Source organism: Podarcis bocagei (genome assembly GCF_964188305.1).
Source record: "Podarcis bocagei genome assembly, chromosome: 17".
In the NCBI taxonomy this organism is placed as follows: domain Eukaryota; kingdom Metazoa; phylum Chordata; class Lepidosauria; order Squamata; family Lacertidae; genus Podarcis; species Podarcis bocagei.
Window position 1 is genome coordinate 28,549,507 of NC_138143.1, and position 12,539 is coordinate 28,562,045.

Consider the following 12,539-nt stretch of genomic DNA (forward strand, 5'->3'; position numbering starts at 1 on the left):
CTCCTCTTTGGTGAACTTTGTGAGATCCTGAAGCTGTTCAGAGGTGAGGGGAGGGGGAGGCACCAATATGCCCTAGAAAGTTGTATTATTTGGCTGTTTGATCCATAGTCTGCCTTATCTCAAAGGCTTGGGATAGGCAGTTCTGCTGTCGGTTGATGAGAAAAACAGCAACAGCTTGGCATGGCATCCTCCTGCACCTTTTAACAGCACCTTGATCAGCATGGAGGCAGGGCAGGGCAGGCGTTGGTGATGGGGTCAGAAGATAGAATCCAGCCTCAGCCAGGGATGGAGGGTCTCAGGCATGGGGGACAGTTGCAGTCCTCCAGGCCTCTCTGCCTGGTCTTTAGGAGTCTCCCTAGACTTCCCTAGTCACCAGCCCTGCTTTGCCCCGTCCTGAAGTAGTTTTGGCAGACTGGAATGTGTCCTTGATCTCTTATAAAGCCTCTTCCTTGCCTGGATAGATGACAGAAAGAGGGGTGGGGTGGGGGGGTGTAAAAGCTAGCGTACTGTACAAAGGTTACATCCACATTCCTTCCTCTTTTCCTTCTGGCCCTGCCTACCACTTGCTTGTGGTCCCTTGGAAGTTTCCTAGAAAGGAATGTGGACCCTGGGCTGATAAATGCCACCCCTCCTCTACTCTTGCTAGCCCTACACACAGAGGACATGAATGAATCTGGCTGTTATATGGCATTGGAGATGGAAATATAGTGAGGGCAAATGGAAGCTGGGGAGAGAGAGGAGGTGGGGAGAGGATAGCAAAGGATGCTTCGGTGTGACACACAGCCCCAGTCCTCCTCTGTTTGAAACTGCCTCCTTGGCTGCATCAGGAAATCTTGACTGGCTTTCTTTTGCATCAGGGCGAGAGCAGGGTGGGAGCTGCATCTGTGCATCTCTTTTGCATGGGACTAAAGAGAAGCTCCAGCCTGGCTGCTTTTAGCTGGCACAAAGTCTGCCCTGTTCCATTTGCTTTGATCCATCAGTGCCGGCGACAACCACTACGTGCCTTTTTTTAAAAAATATATATTTTGGGGACAAAAGTGGGTACCAAAGCTCCTGCCCTCTTGTGAGGCACAAGCTGTGTGCGCCCCCTGCTTTGAATAGAGACTTTCACCAGGGTTGGGGGGAGTTACGCAGAGATTTATGTAACAGATGTTTCCCGGAGTGGAAGACACACTTTCGAAGCACCCGCTGTCTGATGTTGGAATTTGCCGTCGCGATTTGTGGCAATGATGGAGGTCGGATGTTTGAGCGCAGCTCGGAGGCACGACCGCTGAGCAGCCGCTAAATGTCTCTGTGTAACTACCATGCTGTATTTTCAGCTCGTCATTATGGCCGGGACTGTCCTGCTCGCCTACTACTTTGAGTGCACAGACACTTTCCAAGTGCACGTCCAAGGCTTCTTTTGCCAAGATGGAGACCTGATGAAACCTTACCCGGGAACGGAGGACGAAAGCTTCATACCCCCTCTCGTCCTCTACTGTGTGCTGGCCGCGACCCCAACAGCAATTGTAAGTAGATCCTATAAAATTGGAAACCATCACTTTTTCGTTCTGGTTTCTGGCAGGGAAAGAAAAAAGGCTGGGAGGGCTTGTTCTCTACTCTGACCAAAGTCTAATTCTAATTGGAACCAAGTCAGTTCTAATTGATGGGGATTTGGCTGGGAAGAGGCTAAAGCTGGGCCAATTAATACAATCCACAATGGTCATTAATTACCCCCATTTATCACCTGCACTCAGTCACATGTTTAAGACAAAGCTCGGTTCCCTGTGATGCCTAAACAAGGGCAACAGCCGTGTGCATCTCATTTGACAGATGATTGCAAATGTTTGGTTGGAGCAAAGTGCCAGGGTGTAAATTATTGACACTGAAGTCACTCGTAGAACATTGGATTTGAATGAAACTGAGTAAGAGAGACTGCGGAGTGCATGAGAGTCTAAATGGACTGCTAGATGCAAAGCAGGTTGCTTTAATAAGAATTTCCAGCTGCTGAATGAGTTTGGAGAAAGGCTCTGCTCTTTTCACACATCAGATTTCAGCTTTAGCTATTCTTCTCCCACAAAACATTTAAAACCCGCCACAAACCCAGGAAAGCCATTCTCAAGGAGCGAGAACACTGGAAGTGCTCTTATTACACTCCTTTCACTGCACAGACTGGCTCTTTTGTGCTCTAAAATCAAACAGAACCAGCCGCTAGTTTAATTAAAAACCAGGTCAAAATGAGTTGCCACAGGCAGACTTGTCTCGTTTTCTCTCCTCACCCACCCCCACAACTGACTTCCCCCCTACTTCTTCACATAAGGGAAGCTGGACTTTTTTCTTCTGTTTCCCTCTCGCTCTAATCCTCCTGCCATGCACTTTAGTCACTCTCAGCATTTTGCCCAGCAAAGTTCATAATATGGCTGGATAAAAGGTTTATTTACACCAGTGCCTTTATCAAACATTCCTTTCCCTTCCTATTAGCTCATTGCAAATGTGACCCCATAGCAGAACTTGCAGAGGAGGCCTTTTCACAAAAAGGCTTTTGCACCAAACCTGGACGGGGTATATTAAAAGCACCCAATTAGTCCCCACATACATCCACTTAGGGGAGGGGTAGCCAACATCGTGCCCTCCATATCTTCTTAAATCCCCACCTCCCATCATTCCTGACTATTGGCCATGCTGTCTGGAGCTGGTGGGAACTGGGGTCCAATAACATTGGGAGAGCATCATGTTGGCTCCAACTGGTTTAGGGTATATGGGCATATAGAATCATAGAATTGTAGGGTTGGTGCTGCAGAAACACACTCACCACATTGCATGCGTATATATTAGGTATGTATACAATGTATGCATCTAATGTATGCCCACAGCATGCAATGGGTCCTCTGCTCCCCCCGCCCCCAGAACAAAACTATATACATTTCTGCACAGGGATCAGGGTTTCCCAAACTTTGGGTCTCCAGCTACAACTCCCCACATCCCTAGCTAGCAGGACCAGTGGTCAGGGATGATGGAAATTGTAGTCCAAAAACAGCTGGAGACCCAAGTTTGGGAAATCCTGGTCTAAATGAATGGGGGAGCATGTGCAGGAAGGAGCCTTGGGCATACCTCAGAGCATGTGTCTTAAGTTCTGGAACAATTGCCTGCAAATCCCAAGGCCACAAACGGCAGGGTCCAAATTCAAGCAAAGCCATGGAAGCAGAGGGGAATCCGTGCGGGCTTTTTGTCTGCTTTTAAAAAAACCCAAAAATAAAATTATCCATCCCACATGCCTTTTATCAATGCAGGAGAGGAAACAGCCAGAGGCAAGCAAAGTTTCGTCTGTAAAATGGCATGCATGGAAAGCCTTGTGCACTTCCTGCCCCTCCCCCTCTCTTCTTGCTCCTCCAATAAAATTTGTAGCCTTCCCTTCTACAAGGGTCTGGAACCCTTTTTTAAAAGTTTTAGGGCTGGTTTCCTTTCTGGACAACCATCTGTGAGTCACATGCCACTGGTGGGTGGGCGGAGCCAGAAGCAAAAGTGGCGGAGCATGTAATGTCAATTTAACCTTTGCACAGTAGGTTCCTCTTCTACATCTCTCTATTCACTACCCAGGCAAGCAAGAGGAAGCATCAGAGTTGGAGGACACATTCCAGCCAGACAAAAGCGCTCAGGATACAAAGCAGGGCCAGGGAAGGCTATGTGACTTGAGGTGCCCTAGCCCTGCCCCACTGAATGGCTGCATCAAATTAAAAACAGTAACCAGGAAGTACTTGACTTGTCTCCCATGCCTCATGCTTTTTAGGCTTCAGTCTTTTGTGCGCATAAGGAGATCCACAACGTCTTGCTAGACAAGGTTTCATTGGATTAGCATACCCTCCAACATACCACTGATCACATTTGGGATGCTCATTTTTGGTCCAGAGCTCTGGATCAAAAAAACCCAGGCCATTCCAGTATGTCCCCATTCAAATCAGGATGGTTGAGAGGTATGCAGAAGGAACACTCACACAGACTCTCCACAAACCTTAAGGGACCTCACCATCCCACAGAAGCACACTGCATTCCACAGGTTATGTGCAGCACAAACCTATACACATTCAGAAGTATGTTCCACTGAGTTCAGTGGGGCTTACTCCCAGATAAGTGGCCTAGGATTGCAGCCTCCGAGAAGAAATCTTCGTTCATGTGCTTCATTAGCTCCTTGGAGGAAGGCTTGGGGTATAAAAATGCTAAACCAACATCCTTCTAACTGCTGGCCACTCACTTATCTTTAGGAGGCGGAGAACTGCCATTCTGGTGTTTGGCAGCATGCTACGGAATAAGGGCAGATTGAATTCACCACAACAAATCCTCTTAGGCCAGCAGAGCCATTAGTCTTTGATTTGGATACACAAAACCAGAAGCAGTCTTGCTGGGAAAAGCCCAAAGAAGTGTGTTGATCATGGTTTGTGGGTTAATCTGAAGGGATTGAGTGTCTGCTGACCCCCTTCCTCTTAAGCAGAGGGGGAGGGGGGAAATCAGCCTCAGAATTACAAGGCTGGGACTGAGGGATAGAGAAAGGAGCCAACCTTCTCCTCAGAACAGCAAAAATACTCTGTTTTCCCCGAGCAAAGTTGCTCCTCCATAGACCTGCTTTTAATGCGCTCTCCATACTCCTGCCAAGTTGACAGTGGTCAGTCATGATATTGAAAGCCCAGTGAGAAAAGCTTCATGTTAACAGTTAACAGGCAGAATCTCCAACAGTTCCCTGTGCTCTGGAGAATGAAGAAAAGAGCAAAGAACTCTAGGATTGGGAGTCAGCAACCAGCAGTCTCCCAAGTCAAACTCAACCCTTTCAATGGTGCTAGATATCCCCACACCAGGTACCAGCCCTGTTGGGATCACAGAAAACACAGGACCATGGGATAGCTCTCTGAGATAGCTCTCTCAGCTATCTGCCTACCTCCCATTCCCACCACCCTTCTGAGTAACACCCCTCCCCACCTTCTCACTATATAGAAGGATCTGGCAACTTCTGTTTCAGTGTATCTGAAGAAGTGTGCATGCACACGAAAGCTCATACCAAGAACTAACTTAGTTGGTCTTTAAGGTGCTACTGGAAGGAATTTTTTTATTAAAACAATTTTGGTTAAGGATCTGGCCACGAGAAAATTAGGTCTTGGGGAATTCAGGTGGATGGTGCCCATTGGTTGGTTTGCTTTACATGTCAAGTGGAAGCTGAGTTCTGATCTTTACATCCAAAGAAAATGCAGCTTTGGCAATAGGTTTGGGTAACATGTCATTTCACCCTTGAACTCCAGTGATAAACAGCCTTGGCTTCCATGACTGCTATATTTCCCTTCTGTGGTTTTCACCTGTCCCTACCCACCTTCTGTTCGCAGATTTTTATTGGAGAGATATCCATGTACTTCATCAAGTCAACCAGAGAAAGCCTGATTGTCCAGGAGAAAACCATTTTGACAGGAGAATGCTGTTACCTGAATCCGTTACTTCGGAGAATAATTCGATTTATAGGTAAGCCATGATCAGTGCCTTGCAAATTAAAATACTGAAGTGACAGGCAGGGTGTTGAAACCATATCCCAGGAGATCTTAGTCACATAGGTTTTGAGATTTTAGCAAACATTGGCCACCACCCTTTTGAGTATATATTTCCAGCCATGAGGCTAGAAGTTTCTTTTCTCCATCTCAAAGCAAAAGCTGTTGAATTCTGCAGCCACCACTGCTTTTCTGCTCTGCATAATACAACCCCCTGTGTGTATCCCAATCGGCTTCTCATAATGTTTCCTGGGAAACAATGCTAATATCTATCAAATTTCCCCCTAAATAGTATTGCTGATACTTTATTAATTTTAATCTCTGGAATTTTTCTTCCTTTCCAAGCTTAATTTAATATTGAGACCACAACTTTGCAACACTTAGCTCCAAGTAACACAGGGAATTCTGATGTGAATAAACATCCTCTGTTATTTGCTCACCAGAGACTCCATAAAATTAATTGCTTAGAAACTGGTATTAAAAAGAGAACTCCAGCTTCTGCTGCCGTTGAAGAGTATGTTGGTCTGTCACTTTCAATCAACATATTGTCCCGCATCTTTAAAAAAACTGGCTTGATATCTTGGTTTGTAGGTTGCCCTTAACCATGGTTTCCCAGTTCAGGAAACTGTGGCTGAACAACCCATACTGAAGCTGGGTGCAAAAGGTGGGCACGGGCAAGGAGGGAGCATATCAATTCCAATTTGATAAACTATGATTTGTTGGACTGGGTTATTATATCTTAACTGGGCCAAAGTGTATTTGGAACAGTGTAAGTATAATCATTAGATCAAAGTTCATCCCAGTTTAGTGAGCATGTAAAGTGGTCATTGGCAGAGCAGTCAGAGGTGAATGGCAAATGTGCTAATTCAGCGTTTCCCAAACATTTCTTCCCACAGACCACTTGAAATAGGGGTGTGTAAAAGCTTGGTAAAATTTGCATGTGTTGCTCCGCCTACTTTTCCTCTAGCTCTGCCCACCTTGGCAGGTTGCCCAAAAAGGAATGTGACCTAGGTTGAAAAGGGTTCCCTATCCCTGCTATGTAAGAACTGTATAAGAACAGGATTTGCAAGCCCAATAACAGCATTTAGCATGTATATTAAGACATCTAAGCCAGTGTTCCCAATTAGGGGTCCGGGGACCCCTGGGGGTCTGCAGAATGCACCCAGTGGGTCTGCAGCCCCATCCTTTGCCTCCCCCACAACTAATTTTTTTGCCATTTTTGCATGGTAATATCTGATTTTTTAGTATACATTAAATCCTTTGCTTATTAGGGGCTACTCCACATTTTGCTCAGAAAAATGCTTTGCAGAGGTAACTACCATAGAGTTATCATAATTTTCAAAAGTAGGGGGTCCTTGGCTTGGCTTTTGAAAAATAGGGGGTCCTCAGTAATTAGCTAATTGGGAACCGCTGATCCAAGCCATTCTGAGTAATTCACGCCCATTATATCAGTCATCCTTATAAGAGCTCTGTAGGATAGGCCAGCTTGATCATCCCCATACTGCAGATGGAGACTGAGACTGCAGGAATGGCAGCTTATGTAAGGCCCCCTTGCAAGTGTATGGTTCAGATGAGATTTCAACTCAGGCCATCTTGCCTCCCAGCTCACACTCATAGTTGCTACTGCTTAAATCATTTCTTAGCCCCCTATTGGAATTTAAGGCACAGTCTGGGAGACTGCTGGGGGCAGGCCGGGGGGGGGGGCAGGGGACGGAGGGGACGGAGTCCAGGTATCTTTAGATTTTATTTTTTTAAAAAATAGCCTTGAACTTTAGAAAGCCTCTGGGTTGTATTGATGGAGTAATAATGTGCCATTAACAGAGACCAAGAGGACAGCCCTCAGCGCCATTCTGCTGCTCCAGCACATTCTGCAATAAACCAATCAAATATTATCGCCTGCAGGGCCAGTGGTAAAAGCGCTTAGGCTGAAATGCTTGTTTTTGGCTGTCATTTAGGTGCTTCTCAGCAGCCTTTGTTTTTAATTAGCGTTTGTCCCTAAGCGTTTCCTCTCCACCCCCCACCCCCCATGGAACTGGGGTTGGTTGGAGTTTCTAAATCCTAGATTGACTTCCGTTGTAACATTTTTGCAGTTTGCCTACGTGTGCCAGCTTCTGCAGCAATTCTGTCATTGCTAGTTGCATACATCCAAAACCATTTCCTGCATATGGATCCTCGATGCCACCTGCGCAGAGATATGGATAGACATGAATTGGAGTCCTTGGGAATGTTGGAACAGTGTGAAAGAGCTGTTTCCCTGTTAATGTCAGGGAGCAGACTCAGAGCTCAGATCGTTCGCAAAGCAGAAAAAGAGAGTGAAACACTTGGCTAACTTACATTTACAGTGGTACCTCGGGTTACATATGCTTCAGGTTACATATGCTTCAGGTTACAGACTCCGCTAACCCAGAAATAGTGCTTCAGGTTAAGAATTTTGCTTCAGGATGAGAACAGAAATTGTGCTCCGGCGGTGCGGTGGCAGCAGGAGGCCCCATTAACTAAAGTGGTGCTTCATGTTAAGAACAGTTTCAGGTTAAGAACGGACCTCCAGAACGAATTAAGTACTTAACCCGAGGTACCACTGTAGTTTCTTTATTAAGGAAAGCAGAACAGATGGACACACTGAGATGTCTAAAGGTTGCTCCTGTCTTGATGAAGCAGTTGCCCAGACTGGCTTGTAGCTCCCGCTTCACTCCTTAGCCCTCTGTGTCAGGACCCTCCTTCTGTCTACGGTGAGCTCCAAGGGACCCTCTCTGTGTCTGCCTGGCTCTCTGCTCAGCATCATGCAATAAACACCTCATTCTAGGAGTAGGAGGCTTGCAAGCTGTGAGCAGAGAAGCTGTGAGAGTGGCTCTGTGGTAGAACTGCCTAGTCTATGTCCCTTCTCTGTGCTGGGGCACCTGCCTGTTTCCTCCTCTTCACTATCTCTCAAGCTCCCTGTCTCCAGCACTTCCCAGCTCTTCCTCTCCTCTGGGGTGTGGCCGGTTTCCCACTGTCAGTACGCCTTTCAACCAATGTCAGCGACTGGGCTCATTAACTGGTTCTGCCCCAACTGGGCTAGGCGACTGGAGCACTTTTAGAGACCTTCCAATCCTGGAAAGCAGGTCCCAGTGCACTGGACCCACAACTGTGCATTGTGAGCACCAGACTCATGCAGAGTATAAATAACGCGGAAGCTAGCTGTGAAGCATAACTCCTTTGATTTCTAATAGCTACTACAAACTAATGAACTACTGGCTTGCATGAGTGTTACATCTCCCACTCAGCCATCTAGTCACTACAGTGGTACCTCGGGTTACGTACTTAATTTGTTCTGGTGGCCGGTTCTTAACCTGAAACTGTTCTTAACCTGAAGCACCACTTTAGCTAATGGGGCCTCCTGCTGCCGCTGTGCTGCTGGAGCACGATTTCTGTTCTCATCCTGAAGCAAAGTTCTTAACCTGAGGTAATATTTCTGGGTTAGCGGAGTCTGTAACCTGAAGCGTATGTAACCTGAAGCATATGTAACCCGAGGTACCACTGTACATAGATAAGACTCTCTCCACACACAGAGTCAAGCAGTCAGTCAGGAGCGGAAGAGTAGAAGAGCAGTTTCCACCCCCTACTTTCTCAAAACATCAGATCAGGAGATTCTGTCAATGGGAGGGGTGAAAATATCAACACCCACCACCAGGTGCCAGGATCCAAATCCTCTCCCCCTGTGTTCTCCCGGGGGGGGGGGGGCTTCCACCCCTCCTTCTCATCTAGCCAGTCTCTGACATTTAACTGGAGAGATGTGGTAATAATAATAATAATAATAATAAATTTTATTTATATCCCGCCCTCCCCAGCCGAAGCCGGGCTCAGGGCGGCTAACAACAATAAAACAGTACAAAAGTACAACATAAACAACATTCTAAAATCATTCATTATAAAAATTAATTAATTCAAGCCACTGGCAACCATTGGGCCAGAGCTCTGCGAAGATTGTCGAGGGAGGGAGTCAGGCTGTGCCCTGGCCAAAGGCCTGGTGGAACAGCTCTGTCTTGCAGGCCCTGCGGAAAGATGTCAAGTCCCGCAAGGCCCTGGTCTCTTGTGACAGAGCGTTCCACCAGATCGGAGCCACAGCCGAAAAAGCCCTGGCTCTAGTTGAGGCCAGCCTAACCTCTCTGAGGCCTGGGACCTTCAAGATGTTTTTATTTGAAGACCGTAGGTTTCTCTGTGGGGCATACCAGGAGAGGCGGTCCCGTAGGTACGAGGGTCCTAGGCCATATAGGGCTTTAAAGGTTAAAACCAGCACCTTAAACCTGATCCTGTACTCCACCGGGAGCCAGTGCAGCTGGTATAGCACCGGGTGAATGTGATCTCGCAGCGAAGACCTCATAAGGAGTCTCGCTGCAGCATTCTGCACCCGCTGGAGTTTCTGGGTCAGTCTCAAGGGCAGCCCCACGTAGAGCGAGTTACAATAATCCAGTCTGGAGGTGACCGTCGCGTGGATCACAGTGGCTAGGTCAGGGCGAGAGAGGTAAGGAGCCAACTGCTTAGCTTGGCGGAGATGGAAAAATGCCGCCTTTGTTATAGCTGCAATCTGCGCCTCCATGGAAAGGTAATGGCTGCTTCCCTTTGGTCCCATCTGGTAACATGGGAAGTCAGAAACACAGGTTGCCAAAAGCTTTGCCATTGTTATTCCTACGTGAGCCAGTCACTCCCACTTGCTTTTCATATCCCTGTATTACTAGAGCATCCTGGGACTGAGGAGCAGGACAGGGGAAGGGAAGACTTGGCTTGGGGAAAAACCTTGGGGCAGATTTCTCTCCTTGCAATGAGTCCCACTAAGCACAACAGGTAACTCCAATCTTATTTGCTTTCGTTTTTCTCTTCCCGCAGGAGTGTTTGCGTTTGGCCTTTTCGCCACCGACATATTTGTAAATGCTGGCCAGGTGGTGACAGGGAACTTGGCCCCCTATTTCCTGACTGTGTGTAAACCCAACTACACTGGGAGTGACTGCCGGGCTCACCTCCAGTTTGTGAACAATGGGAATGTCTGCACCGGTGACCAAGATGCGATTGAGAAGGCAAGGAGGTCCTTTCCATCAAAACATGCTGCTTTAAGCATTTATTCAGCCTTATATGCTACAGTAAGTACATACGAAGTTTCTGCGTTTTATCTCTTATGTTCTATCGCTTGCATTCTCTCACTTAGGAATGCTTTAAAGGTCCTGTTTCTAGGGCTGGGAAATATGTCAATATATCATCCAAAACCAGTCTGAAGTCCATTTTGTGATATCTGTTTCATAATTTTTGACCTGGCAATATATTGCGAATCATGATGTGTGTGCACACGCTAAGCAAAAATCATGATGCAGGGAAGACCATGAATCCAGCCAGTGCATTTACAAGAAATGGAGGCAGTGAGAGATTTTACTTTCTTGGGCTCCATGATCACTGCAGATGGTGACAGCAGCCACAAAATTAAAGACGCCTGCTTCTTGAGAGAAAAGCAATGACAAACCTAGACAGCATCTTAAAAAGCAGAGACATCACCTTGCCAACAAAGGTCCATATAGTTAAAGCTATGGTTTTCCCAGTAGTGAAGGGCTGATCGCCAAAGAATTGATGCTTTTGAATTATGGTGCTGGAGGAGACTCTTGAGAGTCCCATGGACTACAAGAAGATCAAACCTATCCATTCTGAAGGAAATCAGCCCTGAGTCTCACTGGAAGGACAGATCGTGAAGCTGAGGCTCCAATACTTTGGCCACCTCATGAGAAGAGAAGACTCCCTGGAAAAGACCCTAATGCTGGGAAAGTTTGAGGGCACAAGAAGAAGGGGATGACAGAGGACGAGATAGTTGGATAGTGTTGTTGAAGCTACCAGCATGAGTTTGACTAAACTGCAGAAGGCAGTGGAAGACAGGAGTGCCTGGTGTGCTCTGGTCCATGGGGTCACGAAGAGTCGGACATGACTAAATGACTAAACAACAACAACAACATTCTTATTTTAGACATCATGATAGATTGGTAGATTGCAATGTTTAGCTGGTGATATATCACAATATTGAAAACCAGAACTTGCCTGGCCCTACCTGTTACTTAAGACTGAAATGTACAGTCAAAGGATCACACCATGCTTTTGCTGGACTGTACTTGAAGGTTATGCAACCTTCTTTCTTCTGATAGACTGACTTTTTTGTAAACCGGGAGTTTTCCCTGTTTCACAATGCACATTCTGCAGCCTGAAGTGGTACAGTCTAGCAAGGAAGAGCTCCACTGCATGATTTTGTTTATTATACAAGCATATGAAGCCATCCTGCTGAATCAGGGTAAGGTTCCACCTAGTCCACAGTCTGCTCCCTACCTGACCCGCTAGATGTTGCTAGAAAATCTTTAAGGCGAAAGCCCATCCACCTTACAGGGCTGATCCACAGTACCTGGAATCTGGCGGCAGACATCCTTGGGAATGGATGTTCTGTTTGACCCTCATTTCTAATAGCCTATGTTACATGAGTTTGCCCAATACTCTTAAAAAGTCATCTAAGTTATTGTCTCTATCATTACATCCTAGTGTGCTGCAGTCCATAAACTGTGTGGCTTGGCTATCATTATGCTATACTCACTATTGAAGTTATACTGTCGTTGGACCCTCTTAGTGATGACTCTCATCCCTTCCAGAAAATACCGTATTTTTCGCCCTATAGGACACACCGTCCCATAAGGCGCACCTAGTTTTTTGGGGGGGAAATAAAGGGGGGGAATTATTTTTTCCCCAGGTGTGGGGCTGCGGCGGGGGAGGCTCGAGCTTCCCCCGACCCCAGCCCCCAAACAGGCAGCTCTCTGCAAGCCGTGGGAGCCCAGCGCTGGCTCCCGCTGCTTGCGGAGAGGTCTGCGAAGCCCGGACACGCTGATCTCAGCACGCGCAGGCTTCGGTATGCAGGCAACTCTCCGCAAGCAGCAAGAGCGCTCCCGCTGCTTGCGGAGAGGTCCGTGAAACCTGGAGAGCGAGAGGGGTCGGTGCGCACCGACCCCTCTCGCTCTCCAGGCTTCAGTGAAAGCCTGCATTCGC

The 12,539-nt window shown here is 47.1% G+C and overlaps 1 protein-coding gene across 4 annotated transcripts in view; it reads left to right on the top strand.

The window, feature by feature from the left end:
* PLPPR1 (phospholipid phosphatase related 1) overlaps nt 1-12,539 on the top strand; it is a 164,113-nt gene that overhangs the window by 141,904 nt on the left and 9,670 nt on the right. For all 4 annotated transcript variants that reach the window (XM_081176863.1, XM_081176864.1, XM_081176861.1 and 1 more), the window contains exons 3-5: nt 1,320-1,508; nt 5,346-5,478; nt 10,365-10,615. In XM_081176863.1, coding sequence (XP_081032989.1) covers nt 1,320-1,508; nt 5,346-5,478; nt 10,365-10,615 — 573 coding nt within the window. The remainder of the gene's footprint in view (nt 1-1,319; nt 1,509-5,345; nt 5,479-10,364; nt 10,616-12,539) is intronic.